This window comes from Thunnus maccoyii, chromosome 10 (assembly GCF_910596095.1).
Source record: "Thunnus maccoyii chromosome 10, fThuMac1.1, whole genome shotgun sequence".
In the NCBI taxonomy this organism is placed as follows: domain Eukaryota; kingdom Metazoa; phylum Chordata; class Actinopteri; order Scombriformes; family Scombridae; genus Thunnus; species Thunnus maccoyii.
In genome coordinates, this window is record NC_056542.1 from 19,643,120 (window position 1) to 19,664,934 (window position 21,815).

The 21,815-nt window shown below is 41.4% G+C and overlaps 1 protein-coding gene, 1 long non-coding RNA gene and 1 pseudogene across 4 annotated transcripts; 2 read left to right on the forward strand and 1 right to left on the reverse strand.

The window, feature by feature from the left end:
- The first annotated feature begins 2,230 nt into the window (after positions 1 to 2,230).
- Positions 2,231 to 5,299, forward strand: LOC121905306 (chemokine-like receptor 1). Its single transcript, XM_042423484.1, has 2 exons — positions 2,231 to 2,266; positions 4,066 to 5,299. Exon 2 carries the CDS (start codon positions 4,080 to 4,082, stop codon positions 5,196 to 5,198), a length of 1,119 nt encoding a protein of 372 aa, XP_042279418.1. The 5' UTR covers positions 2,231 to 2,266; positions 4,066 to 4,079; the 3' UTR covers positions 5,199 to 5,299.
- A 1,074-nt stretch (positions 5,300 to 6,373) lies between these two features.
- LOC121905329 lies at positions 6,374 to 13,988 on the reverse strand. 3 transcript variants are annotated; one of them, XR_006098394.1, is made up of 4 exons: positions 13,486 to 13,988; positions 12,867 to 13,025; positions 12,393 to 12,438; positions 6,374 to 6,743 (listed from the first exon to the last, which is right to left on the reverse strand). It is a non-coding gene; the product is annotated as an uncharacterized LOC121905329 (long non-coding RNA). The 3 variants fall into 3 exon arrangements; XR_006098395.1 differs by having other exon boundaries at positions 13,481 to 13,988; XR_006098393.1 differs by having other exon boundaries at positions 13,528 to 13,981.
- Positions 13,989 to 17,434: 3,446 nt separating this feature from the next.
- LOC121905308 lies at positions 17,435 to 21,252 on the forward strand (annotated as a pseudogene).
- Positions 21,253 to 21,815: the final 563 nt, after the last annotated feature.

Below are 21,815 nucleotides of genomic sequence, written 5' to 3' on the forward strand. Positions count from 1 at the left end.
AGTCATCATCAGTCATTTGTGATTATATATAAATATGTTGAGTAGCTCTTTTGTCTCAAAGTCAGTTATTATCAGTAGCTTTTATATCATGTGCTATTACTCTGATAAGCTCAGTTGGATAACATTCACAATGAATTTGTTCATTTTATTTGTGAAATAGTTAAGACATCAAAGTAAATGTATGACAACATTTTAAAATGAATTTCAATTTTTTTATACTCTCCTCATGGAGAAAAAAACAAGATCCTTTAACAATATAATTTTAATGGTTTATGTAAAGTACATTTGTAACCCTCTGTCACTGCATATCAGCTTTATGTAGTGTTTGAATTAAAAAGAGAAGTCAACTAGAACTGTGAGTGGATTGTGGAAACATGTTTGCCTAGGCCAAACTGCATAAGTGGATTCAGTCAAGCAAGTTATTCACTCCAATAATAAAGAATAAACTCACCTTTTAAGGTAGCTTTGTAATTAAATAATTATGTGGTTCATTGGTTAGTTAAAATCTGATGCATGCTTGTCTTCCATGGGGTCATGTCACAAAACAAGTTAAACATTAGGCATATGGGGACATTTTATTGTATGTGTATGTTTTACTGAATGTACGTTGTGGATTCATTAGACGTATTTGACTGATAATAAAGTGCTGCCATTTTGTGCATGTTCAAAACTTCCACTGTCACCATAGGTGTTTTGAAATTTTTGAAACAATCTGATTGAAAGAGCAACAGGAATATTTGCCAATCTTGACCTATGCAATACCTTCAATGCTATATATATCTTTGCTTCAGATCAGTTTTGCTTGCAGGGATACAGAGACGCCACAGTTTGTGTCCAGCTTCAAGTGGACAGTGGCAAGAATGGAGTTGTCTTCTATTTTGTAAAACTCTCTGGCAAGATGTAACTTACATCCAGATGTTGATTTAGTCAACACCAGAGCACCACTGAAAACATGAGAGGTGCTGCAAAGGGTGTAATGTAATAAAAGGTATAAAGGGTACAATAAGAGTATAATGTAGTACTCCAGTGTATCTACGTAGCTCATCTATCAGTGAAGGCACTGTATGGTTGAAAAAAGTGTGAAAATTTTATTTAATCACAATGCATGAACAGCCAAAGTCTGATGACTACAAAACACTGTCTGTGAATCGGTTTTGACTACTTTATTCTAATGTATTTGATTTTATTTTTATTTTAATAATAAATTAATTGATTATGATGATGATTGTTATTGCAGTACTTGTTATCAGTACCAGTTTTCCTCACTGAAGTATGAAATTTTTGCTTGGTCTTGTATTGTAGTTTGACTTTATTGGTCTGTACAGTAATTTTCACAAAGTCAATCACCCTGAAATTTCTGTTTCTTGTGTTGCACTGATAACCTTCTGTATATGCCACTGATGTACATTGCCACCTGCCATGTATCTAGTTTTAAGGACAATAAAATGTATGTAAAACCTGAGGCGGCAGATATAAAATGCAAAGACCTCAAAAGGAAATGAAAAACAAACAGGCAAAGAGAAAAGAGGGTGGGGACGAGGCCTACAGGTGTTTTGAAATTTCTGAGGAAATCTGATTGAAAGAGCAATCAGTACATTTGCCAACAGGGGCCTGTGCAATATCTTCAATACTAAAATTAAATCTAAACAGGTTAGAAAAAACATATCCCTGCTTCAGATCTGTTTTTGTTTGCAGGGACAGATTTAAAGAGGCACCACAGTTTGTGTCCAGCTTCAAGTGGATAGCAGAAGAAAGGGAGTTGCCTTCCATTTTATAAAACTCTTTGGCAACCCTAAATTATTGTCAGATGCTGCTTGGACTTTTTTGTGACATAATGTTATATGTAACTTACATCCAGATGTTGATTAAAATGATAAATGATAAAACACAAGAGCACCAACACTGGAAAAGTGTGAGGTGCTACAGAGGGTTTCATGTAATATAAATAGTATAAAGGGGCATAGTAAGGTTATGATGTAGTACTATACTGTATCTGCAGTACATATACATTATGTAGCTCATCTATCAATGTATGATTTTAGAAAATGTGGCTTTTTTAATCACAATGCATGAACAGCCAAAGTTTATAGAAAAGTGTTAATGGGCTTCAAAAGAGAGAAGTTCATGCTGCTTGTGTCTCCGCCTCAATGAGTACGTTTACATAACACATATGTCCACACATTAGGATATATTAACTGGTCAGGGTTTGATCGGTGTTACTTCTGCTGCAGATACATCCTCAACTGACTGGAGAGCTTTGAGAAAGGTACTGTACCTTTGTTATTCTGAGAGTTTCATATTTGTTGCGTGATATGAATCCACATGGAAGAAATAAGACAATAAAAGCATCAGATTTGGATAGAAAAAGGATAAGAATGGTAATGTTATTATTTATTTAACCTTTTTTGTTAAATTATTTTGATAGAATAATAGAGGTATAATAACATATCATCAAGTCAGATGCCAAGTTATTTGTATTCTGTGATATTCTCCATATTAAATCCCGAGTGGAGTATGTACTGTATATTATGGTAATTACTTTATGTCTTTGGATCTGGAGAAAATCATTAATTTTGTTTTTGCCGGAAGTGTTTGTAAGAATGTTACATGCTACATGCTTAAATTCGTTTTGTACCTGATGAGTAATGTGCCAGGAGGTGTTTCATAATTTCTGAGGAAATCTAATAGATACTGAAAAACAGGATACTGACAAAAGGAACATTTGCCAACATAGACCTGTGAAATATTGGACTGTTCCTTATTTATGAGAGAGAGGGGGATGGCTGGGTTGTGACTTCATTATTTCATTATTCATTCATTATCTTGACCCTCCCCGGTGCTACAAAAATTTCTCCTTGATTGGGGGGAAATGCATGACCCTCCCTCCACCATAGATAATCATATTTTTTCATATTCATAAGAAAGGAAGGTAGTATTGGAGAAAATAAAAAGCAAAGGCCGACCAACCATGACTCTTAAACCTTGGCAAACTACCAGTCCAACTTAAACTCAGCTGCAGGGAGGGTCAAGTTAAAAAGAAATAATGAAGTCACACCCTAGCCACCCCTTCCCTCTGATAAATACGAACAGTCCCTTATCAATCTCCCTTGACTTGTTTGTGTTTTTATGGGCCATGCATTTGTGGTGACGTAAATGCCCCTCTCGCCACTTAAATTTGGCAGCGGATCTGCCGGCTACAATAACTGTCAAATGGTGTGCAGACTCTGCCTACTCGGTGCACCACACGTATACCAGCGTAGTAATGGTGCAGACCCATTCACAGTGCACAGCGAGCTGAACTTCTCAATACATAGCAACAACAGAGCCCACCCATTTAGAGGGAAGATATGATTATGATTGGTCAATTTTACTGTCATTTGAAATTACTCAGCCCTCTGTAAAATTATAGCTGGAGACCAATCACAAAATTCTTATGGGCTGACAAAAAGGGCTTTTTTCGTTTTTTAAAGTCAGTTTTTAATCAGGTCTGGTTTGGGGCTCATGGAGCATCAGACAATCACTGGAGCTGATTAAGTATGGTCCAGAGCACCACAAATGGCAGGAATGAGAAAATGGCACTTTACCAACAAGGGCAATCTCATTTACATAAAGAGTGAGCAGAACAGGCCCCAAAAGTGATGCCTATGGTACACCCTTGGTAACAGGCACTAATGGAGATTTGGGCGTGCCTGCCTTAATAAAAATACCAATGCAATAAAATAAGAAAGTGGTATGCTGTTTGTATGTGGATGTTCTTTGCAGATTGATGATTATGTTGAACAAAGTTGAGAGAAAGTTAGGAAATGAATTCCTCAGTTTTTCTTTGGACACTTTGCTGGTTAACATGAAAATAATTAAATAATAACAATAACAAAAATAATGAAGTAACCATTTGGACTGTCAACAGAGGAACTTAATACAACTTTGCATAGTTGAAGTCAAATCTTTGTGAACACCATCTTCATAGGCTATTTTTAATTATTTTCAAGTGTAGATAGATAGATAGATAGATAGATAGATAGATAGATAGATAGATTACATTTATTCTTCCTTTTGCTATTGCAGGTCTCAAGACAACAATGGAGATGACTGCTACACCTTCCTATCACACCAATACAACAGGTGTATCTGGAAGAAATGACTCTTTCTATTATGACAAGTATGCTGATCTGAGAAGGTCTCTCAACATCATGTCTGTCGTTATCTACTCCCTGGCTTTCATTCTGGGTGTGCTCGGAAATGGAGTGGTTATCTGGGTGACTGGGTTCAAGATGAAGAAAACAGTGAACACAGTTTGGATCCTCAACCTTGCTGTGGCTGACTTCCTCTTCACAGCTTCCCTTCCTTTTAGTGTGACGTACACAGCTCTGGATTTCCACTGGCCTTTTGGCAATTTCATGTGTAAACTTAACAACACAGTAAGATTTCTGAACATGTTTGCCAGTGTCTACATTCTGGTGGTGATCAGTGTGGACAGATATGTGTCTGTAGTGTGGCCAGTCTGGGCCCAGAATCACAGAAATGTACGCAAGGCGTCCTGTGTGAGTCTGGGTGTTTGGGTACTGGGTCTGATACTCAGCCTTCCATACTTTATCTTCAGGGATACTGGGCCATCATATGACGATGAAAAAATCATCAACTGCTACAACAACTTTGCCTTTTCTGATGACTACGAAACACCATCTGTGAATCAGTTACGACTGCTTCGTTTTAAGGCCATGACCATCACTCGCTTCCTCCTGGGTTTTGTTGTCCCCTTCACTGTCATTGTCTCCTGTTATGCTGTGATAATCCATCGTCTCAGGAGGAACCGCACCCTGGCCAGCCACTCAAGTCGCCCCTTTAAGATCATCGCTGCCATTATCACTGCTTTTTTCCTGTGCTGGGCTCCTTTTTACATCATGGATCTAATTGAGTTATGGTTTTACATCGATGATCTGTCAAGTAGAGTATTAGAACTTGTCATCACTATTGGGGTCCCTTTAGCCACAAGCCTGGCCTATCTTAACAGTTGCCTGAATCCACTGCTATATGTCTTCATGGGCCAAGATTTCAAGGATAAAGTTCGCAAATCCATCCTGAATGTATTTGAGACTGCTTTCCAGGAGGAGGTTTCCCACTCGCACACTGACACAAAGTCAGTGGACACCATTCAGAGCCTTGACAAGTCTGTTAATACTCTTAATACTCAAGTATAAGGTTGTGAATAAACAAATACTGAAACTTCACATTAGAAAATAATTTTGACACAAATGTAAATGTATATACAGTACCAGTCAAAAGTTTGGACACACTTTCAGGTGTGTCCATACTAGGGGTGTGCCCAAATACAAATACATTATTCGGCAAAGCACACATAGTGGGGGTTTTATTTGTTTCATATAAATATTTTAAAAATTATTTTTATTTTTGGGAAGAAAAAAAAACATGTCAAATATTAGCGTGCAGGTCAGTTACATCGCTATCTCAGTCTCTGTCCTCTGCTCCACTGTTACGTCTATCAGCAGGTCTCAACAAGGGGAGTCACATCCACCTGCTCCATGACACACATTTCCTTATTTGGACATCACTCCCAGAGTTGGGGGTGTTCCCCAGAGATAAAGCTACTGGCATACGCAAAGTGCTCTCAAAGGACTCTCCATATCCTGTTGTTCCCCTTCTCCTTTCCACAAAGTTAGGTTGTAAAAAATAGTCAATGAATGAAAAGTGCAAAGCAGTAATCGCCTTTGAAGTTCTTCCCTACACATTACACGGTGTGCTGTCTCTGTGTTATGGGTGTATAAATAGGTGGAATTCTGTCTTCAGTGAGGCGATAAGTAAAGTTTCAGCTCAATAGTCAGCACAGTCGTCCATGATCTGGGAGACTCCGAGAGACAGTTTAAGACCCAGTGTGGGGAACTCTTTCATAAGGTAGTTTATTCATGAACACTTATTGTGACACTTTAATTTTCTAAAATTAAAAGCGTAATAAAAACAAAATCAGGATTTTTAAGCTTCTTTCCACTTTTATTAGAATACAAATACTTTTTCTGCCTCAACAAATACAAATATTGAGCCCTCTGCACATCCTTAGTCCATACTTTTGACTGGTGCTGTATCAAATTAATTTTGTTTTCTTTTGTTGTCATTATAGAAGGACTTAGATTCCCAAATTGAAATATTTGAACCTGTTGAAGTTTGATTAATGTGAGTTTTATGATTAGCTAATTCATTAGGTTAAGCAAAGAGTACTGGATCGTAACTACACTTACAGTATTAATTTGATTGAAGGGACTGATGGTAATATTGTACAATAAGGTAGCAGCTGCATAGTTTACTTGGGTTATGTATCCATTATTCCTTGATCCCCAGACAATATAAAACCACAGAAAAATGAAATGAATGAAAGCCCATTTATTTTATGCATTACTGTGGATATGAATATTGTGACATTGCTACGGGCTAGTACAGAGAACCCCAGGGTGCAAAATACAGAGACCGAGGTGAGGAATAGGAATCAGATTATTGGTTTTATTACGACCTGATGTTGAGGTAAAAAGGAGCATCAGAATCTTAGTGGCAAGGTGGAGGCAGAGGCTGGCAGCCGAATCTGAGGCTGGGGCAGGTGCAGGGAGCTGAGCAAGGCAGAGCAGAGCAGGGGAATGGGCAGAATGACGCAGGGCAGGAAGAGTCCGCAGGGCTTGGGGGATTCAGGTTCCGGGTAGATCAGGAGAGAGTCAGAGGCAGGAGTCAGGCCAGGAATGCTGCAGGCAGATAGAAACAAGAGTTAACAGAAAGCTTCAACAGGTAAAGATATTTAAGGAGCTGGAACATGACTGACAAAGTAACTGAGTCTACAATCTGGCAGAGTGTGGAAGTTGGGACCAGGTATTTGAAGCAGAGCAGGATGATGATAATGGCTGGCACCTGTTGACCTGACTCCACACACCTGACTCCACACAATCAAACACATAGAGAGAGAGGGGGAAATGGTGGGGGTGAGAGGCTGCCAGCTAAGCAGAGGTAGAGGGCCTGACAGACATGTAACATGAACCATGAATGATTGTTATTGCAATACTTGCTCATCATTATTTTCATTATCAAAATATTAGTTTTGACTTGACTTACGCCAATGGAATCTCTTTCTCTAGTATTGTACACTGATATCTGTGGTGGATACAGATATTATAGCCCACGCCACTCATTTGATGCAACACCTCATGACTTTAAAAAACATGTGTTTGTGTTAGTGACAGGGCCAAGATTAAAGAGGAAATCATGGTTGTGGTTTATCTTTCACCTTTACATCTTGGGCACTGTGCTCAAGCTTTCTTCTCTTTTTAACCTCATGATAATTTACCATAACTACCAAGCTGTCGATCATAAGGTATACTTTTTGTTGTTGATTGTTCTTTTTCATTTTATGTTAGACTTTCTTCATAATATTAATTGACCAGCAGAGGGAACTGTTTTACATTTCAGATGCTTCTTAGATCAAGGACATAGATCTAGATAAAGGACAGCAAACTTCTGAAGTGTATTCCAGTCATCCTCAGTCATTTGTGATTATATATAAATATGTTGAGTAGCTCTTTTGTCTCAAAGTCAGTTATTATCAGTAGCTTTTATATCATGTGCTATTACTCTGATAAGCTCAGTTGGATAACATTCACGATGAATTTGTTCATTTTATTTGTAAAATAGTTTAGACATCAAAGTAAATGTATGATAACTTATTTTAAAATGAATTTCAATTTTTTTTTTTACACTCTTCTCATGGAGAAAAAACAAGATCCTTTAACAATATAATTTTAATGGTTTACGCAAAGTATATTTGTGATCCTCTGTCACTGCATATCTGCTTTATGTTGTGTTTGAATTAAAAAGAGAAGTCAACTAGAACTGAGTGGATTGTGGAAACATTTTTGCTTAGGCCAAACTGTAGAAGTGGATTCAGTTAAGCAGTTATTCATTTCAATAATAAAGAATAAACCCATCTTTTAAGGTAGCTTTGTAATTAAATAATTATGTAGTTCTTTGGTTAGTTAAAATCGGATGCATGCTTGTCTTCCATGGGGTCATGTAACAAAACAAGAAGTTAAACATTAGGGACATTTCACTGTATAGTGTATGTTTTACTGACACAGAGAAGCATAATAACAATAATAATAACAATAACTACAATAATAATAGAGATATGACTAGTAATAATAATAACAATTAAAGCTGCAAGCAGTGTTGGGCCACGGCGCAGCCGAAGGGCTTCTGTCACAGGCATGTAGATGTCTTCAGACCCGAGCTGTTTTCAGACAGTGCAAGAAGGAGATAAACATCACCTCCTTTGTCCACTATCTTGCCTGCTGCTGGGGCTGCTTTGCTGCAATTTCGTAGGGGGTGCTATTCAGCCACTTTGATTGCACTTCTATGTGGCGTATGTTTAAATGTACATTGTTATGAGTACTTGCTGGACAAAGACGTGTAACTTCAGTTTTTCACTGTTATCTAACATTGCATGAAGGAGTTAAACATCATTTCCTGAGTCCATTATATGGTGCTAGACAACACCCATTAAGTGAACATCATGTCGCTGTATATCAACTGCAGAGCACACCTTGAAAATTTCATGTGAATCAGATGATGTTTGTCATATAAGGCTGAGTTGCTCATCAAAATTGTGCAAGATTTGAGCCTGGTCACTTGAATTTCAATCAGTAAATTGAAAAGCCTTGATGAGTTTGTATGTAAAACAAATTAATTTCCTATATTTCATCGTCTATTTTTAGAAAAGTAAACACAAGTAAGTTTGATTGAAATGTGTACTGTCACTGGGCTCTAGGTCCAGGTATCATCAGATAATTCGTAATTCATTTGTAATTCAAAAACCAAAAGACGGTAAAAATGCACAATCTAAAGTCCAGTTTGATGAAAATAACGAAAGTGAAAGTGTAGGGCTTAAATGAGGGATGTGAAATGTAAAGTTCAGTTTTATAACCCCGTCTTCATCCCGTTTACATACGCGCACGGCTGTCGCTGGCGTCTTTAAGAGAACTAAGAATTATCTGATGATACCTGGACCGCTCTACAGAGTGAGTATTTCACTCGCATTTGCCCCTAAAAATAGATATGTGTGAAGTGGAGAAATAATTTACTCACACACTGTGTGACTACAAATTACAACCATATGTGTTATATGTGCCCCGGTGTGTTATTCAGGTTAAAGTAGGAAGAACCAGCGGGTCTGTCGGCCAGCTGAGTGAAGTGAAACCTGCAGAAGAAACACCAGGACCATCATGGAGAAACAGTCCGTAGAGGAGCTGCTGTGTTCAGCTGCACAGATAGGAAATCCCTCGGCTGACAGGATGTACCACTCTGTTTGGAAAAATATTTTACTCTGCTCTTTTTGGTTTATAACAGCGGTTGGCAACCAGCATATTAGGTGCATTACTGCCACACTCTGCTTTGGACTATGAATCAATGATTAAATCCTACACATGGAGATGGACACCTCTCCCCTTTATAGATTGGCCTCCCTCTTGATTGGGCCAGGGGAACCAACGGAACAGCCGCAATCACCCAAGCTGGGAGAATATCTATCCTGCTACAGTCTAACCCCCCTTCTTGCATCGTCGCCCCGACGATGGAACAATTCCGGCCGGGCTAATTCCATGGCCGAAAGAGAGCTAAGACTGCGTTAGACACAGGAGGGTAGAAGTGGCATGAGGAGCCTTGTGTCTCACAAACCATCACACAAGAGCTTGTCCTCTGACTGTGGCTGGCCCGGAGATGGTAAGGGGGCGGCAAAAGCGCCCTCTGGAGAGCCGGCTCCAACCACTGCCTTTAGCTGCATGCGATGGACCTGCTTGTGTTTTGGTGTGGTCATCAGTATACACAGACCCTCCCTCTCTCGGTGCTTTCAAGACTTTATACACAGCTGAACCCCACAGATCCTGGATCTTATGGCGGCCTTTTGCACTTAAGTCTCGCAACCTCACCAACTGGCCCTCCTGCAGTGGGGCATCTCGGACATGCTGATCATAGTTCCTCTTTCTGCGCTCTGCTGCAATCCTCAGCTTCTCTCAGGCACCCTCAAAGGCTAACTGCAAACGGCTCTGGTGCTCCTGAATCCATTCGTGGACTTTGCCACCAACAGGTTCCTGAACTCGACCCAACAGGAAGTCAACTGGGAGTCTAGCCTCCTGCCCAAACATAAGAAAGAAGGGGGACTCTGAGTTGCCTGATGGGGAGTGGTATTGTAAGAATACAACACCTGTGGCAGGCAGGAGCTCCAGTCCCACTTGCGAGACACAGGCAGAGTGCGCAGCAGGTTATGAAGGGTACGGTTAAATCTCTTGCACTGGCCATTACCAGCTGGGTGGTATGGGGTAGTGTGAGACTTTTCAACACCATACAAGGTACAGAGCCGCTGAACCAGAGAGCTCTCAAAGTTACGACCCTGATCTGAGTGGATACGAGCCGGAACACCAAACTTTGAGAACCACTCCGTCACCAACACTTGAGCCACAGTGGAGGCTCGTTGGTCACAGGTGGGAACAGCCAGAGTGTACTTTCTGAAGACATCCATCATAACATGGACATTCTCCACCCCATTATGGGTGGGCTCCAAGACTGTATAGTCCATAGCCAAAATCTTGTTGGGCCGAGAAGCTAGCAAATGGCCAAGATAGCTACAGGCGGTGGGTTGGTTATCCTTGGCCGCTTGGCACCTCTCACAGGCCTGACACCACTGTGCTACCTCAGACGACATATTTGGCCAGTAACAATGCTGCCGTAGTAGCTCCAAGGTTCTTTCAACCCCTTAATGGCCATGATCTTGGTGAACTTCAGACTGCACCTCTTCCTTCAAGACGTCAGGCAGGAGCAACTGGAAAGCTGGCTCGGCACCATCAGGGCGGATGATCTTACGGTGCAGAACACCACCCCTCTCAACCAACCTGTCCCACTGCCGGAGGAGCGCCAAAGCCAGCTGAGATAGCCATTTCCGCTCTTCCTGATTGGGACGTTGCTTCCGTCTCCAGAAAACCAAGGCCTCCTGGATAATAGGGTCTGCATGCTGGAGAGCACCGATATCGGCAGGAGCATGGTGAGGCAGGGCTACCACTGCCGCTTGGGCTGCCTCTGTGCGGTGGGGCTGCAAGGCTTGCTGTAATGGCCTGGGGAGCAATTTCCCAGGGACCATGACTTCCAAGTCCTGCACTCCAGGAGAGTGGCTAAGCGGGTTATTGTCAGTATAGATAATGCACTTGTGACCCAACAAGTACTCCCTGAACTTTTCTGTCATGGCCCACTTGAGCGCCAAGAACTCCAATTTCATGGAGCTATAGTTCACCATGTTGCGCTCAGTGGGCCTCAGACCTCTGCTGGCATAAGCTATGGGCCTCACCTTATCACCCTGCTGTTGTGAAAGCACAGCCCCCAAGCCGCCATGGCTTGCATCCACTTCAAGGATGAAAGGGCCCTCCCTTTCAGAAGTCCACATAGGCAAGGACCAGTGCCATGATGAGCTTAGTTTTCAGAGCCTCAAAGCTCTGACTACACTCCCCAGTCCAGCTCTCAGCGACTGTAACCTCTGACTTCTTTGACCGCTTGCTCCCCAAGGTAGCCACCAGCTTGTGTAGAGGGGCAGCCAACCTGGCAAAACCCTCTACAAAACGGCGGTAGTAGGTGGCAAAACCAAGAAACGACCACAGCTCTGGCAAGCTGACCACTCGAACCTCATCCAAAGTACCTACGATGGTGCGGGGGTAAAGCAGCACGTCTGTGCTACCTACATTGACGACAGGAATGTAAGCCGTGCCCCCCACCACCCGAACCAAAGCAGGAGAAGCGAGAAGTCCAGCAGGAAGGCCGGAGTCTTGCAAGGTCTCCCCCTCCTGTTGCCGGCAGGAGAAAAAGGCCTCCTGCAGGGCCACATAGGAGTCAGAACAACCATAGAGCTCTTGCAAAGCAGCAAGGATTTTAACTGGGTCCCCCCGCTCTGCACTAGAACGGTATTTGATCTCATCCCATGCTTCCCCTTCCAGATGATCAAACAAGAAGAAGGCCCAATCAAGTGTCGACAAGTTATGTGCTTTCATGCATGCCTCTGCCTCCTCAATCCATTCACTCAAGCCTATACCTGACCTTCCCCTAAACATAGGACACTTCCTCTCATGAGGTACAAATACCAGCCTCTCAACTGCAGGGGCACTAGCAATGGAAGAAGCTGTCAAAGGGACAGCAGAAGCTGGAGGCGCAGTACTAGGGCCACGTACGGCAGCATCCTGTTCCTGTTGCAGCCTCTCATTATCTGTTCGTAGCTGAGCTACCAAATCCCTCAACTCCTGCAACTCTCCCTCCATACAACAACCCTATGGAAAAAGCTGGGGAGAGAAAGGGGGGACACAGCTCCTTACCAGGACTCCTAACAAATCCCACCAACAGGACCTGCGTCTGCTCTGCCTGGAAAATATATCAAAAATAGGAAAAATGGTTAGGTGTAAGATACAATTAGCTCTGGGCCCCAATTAACAAAAAATACAAAATGAAAGGAAACGGAAAAAAAACAAACAAACAAAAAAAACAAGAATAATATTAAAAGGAACACACATCTGTCCTCAAAAGCAAATCCTGCCAATTACGCTAGATTGTGGCAATATAACGAGGGGGAGGACTAGCGAGCGAGGAGTAATTAGAACACTTTACAACTACGCCACCTAGGGAATTTCACCCTAGGAATAATCAAGGTGGTGAAACAACCCACAAAGCACGGAGGTTCATTTGCTGAATAGACAGACAGGACGTGGTTCCAGTTAAAATATATTATTTATTTATTATAACAATTAAAAACTATACAAAAAAGGGGGAACCTGATCGGTGCTGAGGCTTACCAGTCGGGGGTCGGGAGTGAGAGGAATCCAGGGAAAACAAAATTACCCCGATCATATGTGAAAAACTAAAAAAACAAAAAAAGGGGTGCACAGCACACACACTCAAAAGGGGAAACCATCACCAGGACACCAGGGACCACCACCGGCAGCTCTCAGCAACTGAAAAGGGAGACAACAAATTAGTGGGGTTAACAACACAAAAGAAACCCAAACCCAAATAAACAAAAATAAACAAAAAAATACTGCTGGCAGCCAAGTAAATGTACACAACAAAACCCTGAGCTGCCAAAACATTAAACTAAGGAAAAAGAAAAAGTTCATTCTAATCTAACCAAAGTAAAATGAAACCAAAAATAAGCTAACAAAGAACAGCATTATACAATTAAACAAGATAATTCCAAAAAACACATGAAATAAAATACAAAAAATAAATAAATAAATAAACATAACCAAATTCTGCTTAACAAACTAAACAATGGATGTATACAAATTATCAGAATCACAATTACATAAAACAACTAATGCAAAATAAACTACAAACCATACCAAACTAAATAGGAAATCAAAAGAAAACATAACTCAACCCAAAGTTGATCAAATTAAATTAAATTAACCCCACAATTGGGACCCAGATTCTGGCTGCCAGCAGGCCGACACACACCCGCTCCCGAGCGCAGATCGACGAGCTGTTGCGGCCACGGCAGCGGCTGGAAAGGAACAGCAGGCCACACAGACCCAGGACAGCCGCACCGTGCAACACCACACCAGACCAGGCAGAGCAGATGGAGCCTGAGGCTATGGTTAGCCGTGATGGCTGACCGTACCGTCCAAAAAGCGATTTGTTAACAAGCGTTAACGATGCATCAAACACCAGGTTCTGGCAGACCAGGGGGAATCAGCAAAAAGTCTGCAATGATGAAAATCATGACGCGCCAACCAAACAGTCTGCACCAGCACAAACAGTGCAGCCAACACACATTAACCTGCAACCAGTGAGCTACAATCAGACGGAAGGGCGGCAGCCGGAAGTGGGCGTGCCCTCCAAAGCCAAAGAGTGAGAGGCAGAGAGATGGACACTTCTCCCCTTTATAGATTAGCCTCCCTCTTGATTGGGCAAGGGGAACCAATGGAACGGCCGCAATCACCCAAGCTGGGAAAATATCTATCCTGCTACATTTATAAAACACATTGTAAAACAACAACAGTTGACCAAAGTGCTGTACAATCAAAATAGCAAAAGCCATAAGCCAGAGCAGCTATTTTGTCGACAGGGTTCAAGATGAAGAAAACAATGAACACAGTTTGGTTCCTCATCCTTGCTCTGGCTGACTTCCTCTTCACACCATTTCTTCCTTTTAGTGTGACATACATAGCTCTGGATTTCCACTGGCCTTTTGGCAATTTCTTGTGCAAACCGAACACAGTGAGGTTTCTGGACATGTTTCCCTGTGTCTACATTCTGGTAATGATCAGCTTGGACAGATATGTGTCTGTGGTGTGGTCTGTCTGGGCCCAGAACCACCGAACTGTATGCAAGGTGTCCTGTGTGACTCTGGGTGTTTGGGTACTGGCTCTGATTCTTATCCTCCCATACTTCATCACATAATGAAACACAGACAAAACACCATCTGTGAATTGGTTACAACTGCTTTATTCTAATGTATTTGATTTGATTTTTATTTGAATAATAAATTAATTGATTATGATGATATTGTTATTGCAGTACTTTCTCATTATTATTTTCAATTATCAGTACTAGTTTGCCTCACTGAAGCATGAAATTTTTGCTTGATCTTGTATTGTAATTTCACCTTATTGGTCTGTATAGTAATTTTGACAAAGTAAATCACCTAGAAATTTTATTTTCTGTGGTGCACTGAGAACCTACAGTATATGCCAATGATGTACATTGCTACACGTGCCATGTTGCAACACCATAGACACTGATTAATCAGAATTTTGAGCACATTTTAATTGACATAGCAGGTATTTTACAACTTATAGTTTATTTTATTTTTACCTCAGTATTCCATACAGCTTTGATGCAATTTCACTTTTCATCATCTTTTTCCATTATCAGTACCAGTTTGCCTCCCTAAAGCAAGAATTTTTTTCTCGGTCTTGTATTGTAATTTGACTTTATTGGTCTCTATAGTAATTTTCACAAAGTCAATCGCCCTGAAATTTCTGTTCTATCTTACACAGGTTCTGCCCTCTACTGGACTCTATGGGTGTTGTGGATATTTTGAGTGATGGTCAGCACCTCAGTGGAGAAAAGCAGACACGAGCCTTTGATGTCTTAAAGCTGAAAATGTTTATTGAAGCACTTGGCCAAGTGGAGAACTGAAAGATTGAACATCAAAGTCATCTGCAACTTGGATGCTATCTCTTTCCGTTCTGCCCCCTGAAAGTCTGACCCTTAGTCTTTAGCCTAAGCAGATCAGCCTACGATATGAAAAATGAGTCTAATTGGTTCACTAGTTTCTAAAAAAGGAACTGCATTTTACCTGTGTCAGTTCCGGTCACGTTGCATTGAACATCAGGTCACTGTCAGCACATTCTGGTTTGAATGTCTGATTGTGTCAATAGAATCTACGCATTCACCTATCTGTGTTGTCTAGGAAGGCCCTCTCCGACCTTGGTAACCATGGCAATGCTGATTTACCCTTTATCAGAGAGGTTTCTGCTTTCTGCAAAACATCACAGACAGCTAGAGTCTCAAGGAGAGGAGAGAATGTCTCTTTCCTGCATAAGATTTACAGTGTGACCTCAAGGCCCAGGCTTGACTCAATGTAATCCAATTTGTAACCCCTAAATATGGACAATTCCCTAACAATGGGTAATACTCCTCTCCAATCACATGCATGCGATTGCTCACTGAAATTTGTATGTACGTAGCCGGCCAATTTGTATGTACGTAGCCGGCCAATCAGGACGCACCTATAATAAGCAGCGTCTCGCTGCTGCTTCACTATCCTCTTTTCTTCAGCGACAGCGAATTAGCTCACTGATCTCTCTTCTCCAGGGATGGAGTTGCCAGTACCTGCTTGTTCCTGGCTGTCATGACCCAGTCTCATTGCTGCTGCCGATGGACAGGACCACACAGAGAGCGGCATGATGCAGCCACCGCCCTGCGTATTCCACTTCCCTCAGATCTATGCCAGAAGCAGTGGGTACATTTCTGACGATGTGACATCTCACTCCGCTGCAATGAGAGTGAGCCGGAGCTCGAGGTAGGTCTCCACAGCGAAGATGAAATCACTGCTCCATCTGGCCTTCTCATCTCGGCCCTCTGCCGGATGAGTGGGTGCTGCACCCCGAGGTGGTGAAGCAGATTTGGAACCGGTTCCGGAGAGTAGAGGTGGACCTGTTCACCAGTTGAAACAACACCCACTGCCCGCTCTGGTTCTCCCTGACACCGCACAATGATCCACCCTTGGGGGTGGATGCATTTGCACATGCGCCATTGCCAAGAAGGCAGCTTTACGCCTTTCCTCCTCTTTGTCTCATTCCCCCACTGCTGGAGAGAGTGAGACAAGAGTGGTTGTCAGTCATCCTGCTAGCCCCAGACTGCCGTTCGGTGCTGTGGTATGCAGAGATGACTCAGATGTTGGCGGCCCAGCCCTGGTCCATTCCCCAGGTGTGGGGGACTTTGTCCCAGGAGGTGGGCTTGATAGACACGCTGCCTAGGTTAGGCCAACCAACCTCTCCAGGGTTGGACCCCCTACTGCTCCTCTAGGCGGCTGGGATCATAAAGTAGTAGGCGAGCCGCAGCGACTAACCTGTGGCTGGCTGGAATCAGCAAGACTGTCTGATGATATGGTGCTGCAGGGTGTACATTCATCAGGCTCCGCCTACTGTACCCATAGAGTCCAGTAGAGGGATCTGCCTGTGCGAGATAGAATGAAGGTTACAATATTGTAACTCTAGTTCTATAAGCACAGACACAACTGATGGACCCTGCCGCTCCCACACTGTCTACTGAGGTGGTTTTGGATGGTGAAGTGGCAGCAAGACGCTGCTTATATAGGGTGCAGGATGCGCATAATTTGCTTCCAGGGATGGATTTACAGAGTCACCACAGTTTGTGTCCAACTTCAAGTGAATAGCTGAAGGAAGGGAGTTGCCTTCCATTTTATGAAACTCTTTGGCAACCCTAAATTATTGTCATGTGCTGCTTGGACTTTCTTGCAACATAAAGTAATATGTAACATATATCAAGATGTTGATTAAAACAGTCAACACCAGAGCACTAACACTGCAAGTGTGAAGTGCTACAAAGGGTGATATAAATAGTATAAAAGGGTATAATAAGGTTATATTGTAGTACTATACTGTATCTACAGTACATATGCATTATGTAGCTCATCTATCATTGAAGACAATGTATGGTTTTACAAAATCTTGCAACATTTTTTTAATCACAATGCATGAACAGCCAAACTTTATGCAAAAGGGTTTATGGGCTTTAAAAGAGAGAAATGCATGCTGCTTATGTCCCCGCCTCGATGAGTGTGTTTACATAACACATCTGTCCACATATTAGGCTATCTTAATCTGTCAGGGTTTGATCAGGGTTACTTCTGCTGCACACGCATCCTCTCCTGACTGGAGAGCTTTGAGAAAGGTACTGTACCTTTGTTATTCTCAGAGTTTCATTTTTGTAGCGTGATATGAATCCATAAGGAAGAAATAAGATGATAAAAGCATCAGATTTTGGATAGTCAAAGTATAAGGTAATGGTAATGTTATTATTTATTTAACCAGTTTTGTTAAGTAAGGATGACTGATGCTCTTTTGCAGTAACACACTGTTAAGAGTTTGGTGGAATAATAGAGGTATAATAACAAGGACAGACTGAGTCAATAAATGGACGGAAAACTGACAAGGTTCACATTCAGTGGAAACAATCACAGGCAGGCAGAGAACCGTTGATAAGAATGGTCTTAAAGTCAAATATTTTGATTTCTAGATGGCATTGCACATTTTTCCATGAGATCACTGCACTAACAGCAAAGGCAGTCTTTTTTCTAAATTAGGTCTGGTTTGGTGCTCATGGAGCATCAAACAATCACAGGAGCTGATTAAGTATGGTCCACAGCGCCACAACAGCAGAAATAAGATATAAAATGGAGCTTTACCAACAAGGTCTTTGTAGAAATAAGTACTAGTGGTTATTATGTCTCTATGACAGGGAAGCCCAACCAACTTTATTATGTAGTATGCAGTGATGAGTGTTGTAATTATCACTAGAGATGAACCTGTGGTCCCCAGAGGCAGCAGCATGTGGATATATGACATCCCCAAAATCCATAAATGAGAAAAAAAAACCCAGTCCTCTTTTACTACCCAAAGCGAAGCTGTTGTTTCTGTACAAGTCAAGCTTCAGTCACAGTTTATCAACAAGGTACATGAAATTGAATTGAAAATATATCATCAAGTCAGATACCAAGATATTTGTATTCTGTGACACTCTCAATATTAAACCCAGAGTGGAGTATGTACTGTATATTAAGGTAATTACTGTATGTCTTTGAATCTGTAGAAAAGGATTCATTTTGTTTTTGCTAGTAGTGTTTGTGGGAATGTTTTCTACATGCTTAAATTTGTTTCGAAACTCGAGTAACATGCTAAAAAGTGTTTTGTAATTTCTAAATAAGTCTGATAAACAGTAAAAAACAGGATGCTGACAAAAGGAACATTTCCCAACATAGACCTGTGAAATACTAGTAGTACTATACTATAGATACAAATGCACTGAAAGATCTTTTGCAGCAACACCCTGTTAAGAGTTTAGTAGAATAATAAAACAAGGACGGACGGAGTCAATAAAGTGGACAGGAAATAGAAAAGGAAAAAAAACCTTTAATAAGAATGGTGTTAAAGTTACACAGAGGTAAAGTGTTTTGGCTTTTAGGTGACATTGAAGATTATTACATGAGACCAATGCACTAACAGGAAAGGCAGTTTTTAATCCGGTCTAGTTCGGGGCTCATGGAGCATCAGACAATCACTGGAGCTGATTAAGTATGGGCTAGAGCACTACAAATGGCAGAAATGAGAAAATGGCAGTTTACCAACAAGGGCAATCTCATTTACATAAGTAGTGAGCAGAACAGGCCCCAAAAGTGATGCCTGCGGCACACCCTTGGTAACAGGCAGGAATAGAGATTTGGATGTGTCTGCCTTAATAAGAATACTAGTGAAATAACATAAAAATTGGTACGCTGTTGTTACGACCCGGCCTAGGGGAAAAACTGGCACAACATGAAAGGTGTGAGACTCCCCTCTTCCCAACTCCCAAGAACCACCAGCCACAAGGAATTTGCAGCCCTTTAAGGATTTTATTCAGAACGTCTTAAGCTTCAGGGTGGGCTAACAGCAAAATAACCAACAGAAGTAACTAAAGCTGAGGAACCTAAACTTACCCACTCAAACAAAAGAAGAACAAAAAGACAAGTCACTAACCTAACTCCTAACCTAACAAAAACAGGAGGAAAGTAGCATTAAACAAAATTGCTACCCACCCCTATGAAACCTGGGCTGGTATTTCACATGAGGAAAAACTACATACAACATCAGAACATGTTGGTTGGAAGTGGAGAGAGATGACACCCTCAGATGCTGGAAGGAGCTGGCCTTAAAACTGCAAGACTGGAGGCTGGAACCAATCAGCTCTCTGGAACAACCCACAAACACACACAGTCACAATCATTTAATTAGCCCCTGCACACCTGCATACCAACACACACACACACACACACCTCAGCAGGGACCCTACAGACAGATAGAGAGTGAGATCCACAACACAAGCACACAGTTAAAGCACATACAAATTACACAGCAGAAAAGTGCTCAAATGACCTCTGGGTCATAACACTGTTTGTATGTGGATTTTCACTGCAGATTATTGATTATGTTCAACTAAGTTGAGACTTGGAAGGAAAGTTAAGAAACATTACTCACCTTTTCTCCAAACACTTTTTTGGTTAACAAGAAAATAGGAATGATGAAATAATAATAGTGAAAATAATGAAGTAAACATTTGGACTGTCAACAGAGGAACTTGCTACGACTTTGCATAGTTCAAGTCAAATCTTAATGAAAAGCATCTTCATAGGCTATTAAATGCATTTTTAATTGTGTGTTGAAATATATATAGATACATACAGGGTGAAATTACATTTGTTCTTCCTTTTACCATTGCAGATCTCAAGACAATAACAGAGATGACTGCTACACTTTCCAATCACACCAATACAACAGGTGTTAGTGAAGAAATTGGCTCTTCTAATGACAACTATGATAATCTGACAAGGTCTCTCAACATCATGTCTGTCGTTATCTACTCCCTGGAAGTAGATAGTGGGAGTGTTCGGAAATGGAGTGGTTATCTGGGTGACTTGATTCAAGATGAAGAAAACAGTGAACACAATTTGGATCCTCAACCTTGCTGTGGCTGACTTCCTCTTCACAGCTTTCCTTCCTTTTAGCGCGACGTACACAGCTCTGGGTTTCCACTGGCCTTTCGGCAATTTCATGTGCAAACTGAACAACACAGTAAGTTTCTGAACATGTTTGCCAGTGTCTACATTCTGGTAGTGATCAGCGTGGACAGATATGTGTCTGTGGTGTGGCCAGTCTGGGCCCAGAACTACCGAAGTGTACCCGAGGCGTCCTATGTGAGTCTGGATGTTTGGGTACTGGGTCTGATTCTTAGCCTTCCATACTTCATCATTGGGGACACTGGGCCATCATATGATGATGAAACAATCATCAATTGCTACAATAACTTTGGCTTTTCTGATGACTGCAAAACACCGTCTGTGAATCAGTTACCACTTCTTAATTTTAAGGCCATGACCATCACTCGCTTCCTCCTGGGTTTTGTTGTCCCCTTCACTGTCATTGTCTCCTGTTATGCTGCGATAATCCATCGTCTCAGGAGGAACCGCACCCTGGCCAGCCACTCAAGTCGCCCCTTTAAGGTCATCGTTGCCATTATCACTCCTTTTTTCCTATGCGGGGCTCCCTATTACATCATGACTCTAATCGAGTTATGGTATTACATTGATAATATGTCAAGTGGAGTATTAGAACTTGTCGTCAATATTGGGGTCCCTTTAGCCACCAGCCTGGCCTATCTTAACAGTTGCCTGAATCCACTGCTGTATGTCTTCATGGGCCAAGATTTCAAGGATAAAGTTCACAAATTCATCCTGAATGTATTTGAGACTGCTTTCAGGGAGGAGGTTTCCCGTTTGCACACTGACACAAAGTCAGTGGACACCAGTCAGAGCCTTGACATGTCAATTCTAAATACTCAAGTATAAGGTTGTGGCATGAATAAACAAATACTGAAACTGCACATTAGAAAATAATTCTGACACAAATGTAAATGTATATACATCACCAGTCAAAAGTTTGGACACACTTTCCCAATGGGAAAGTGTGTCCAAACTTTTTACTGGTACTGTATCAAATTCCTTTTTTATTTCTTTTGTTGTCTTTATAAAAGGACTAAGATTCCCAAATTGAAATGTTGGAACCTGTTGAAGTTTGATTAATGTGAGTTGTATGATTAGATAACTGATTAGGTCAAACACAGTGTACTAGATCTTAACTGCACTTACAGTATTAACAATCTGATTGAAGGGACTGGTGGTAATATTGTACAATAAGGTAGCAGCTTCATAGTTAACCTGGGTTAGGTGTCCATTATTTCTTAACCTCAAGACAATATAAAATCACAGAAAAATGGAATGGCCCATTTATTTTATGTATGACTGTGGATATGAACATTGTGACATGTACCATGAACCATGAATGATTGTTATTGCAGTACTTGCTCATCATTATTTTCATTATCAAAATATTATTTTTGACTTGGCTTGTGCCTGAAATCTCTTTCTCTGGTATTGTACACTGATATATATGGTGGATACAGAT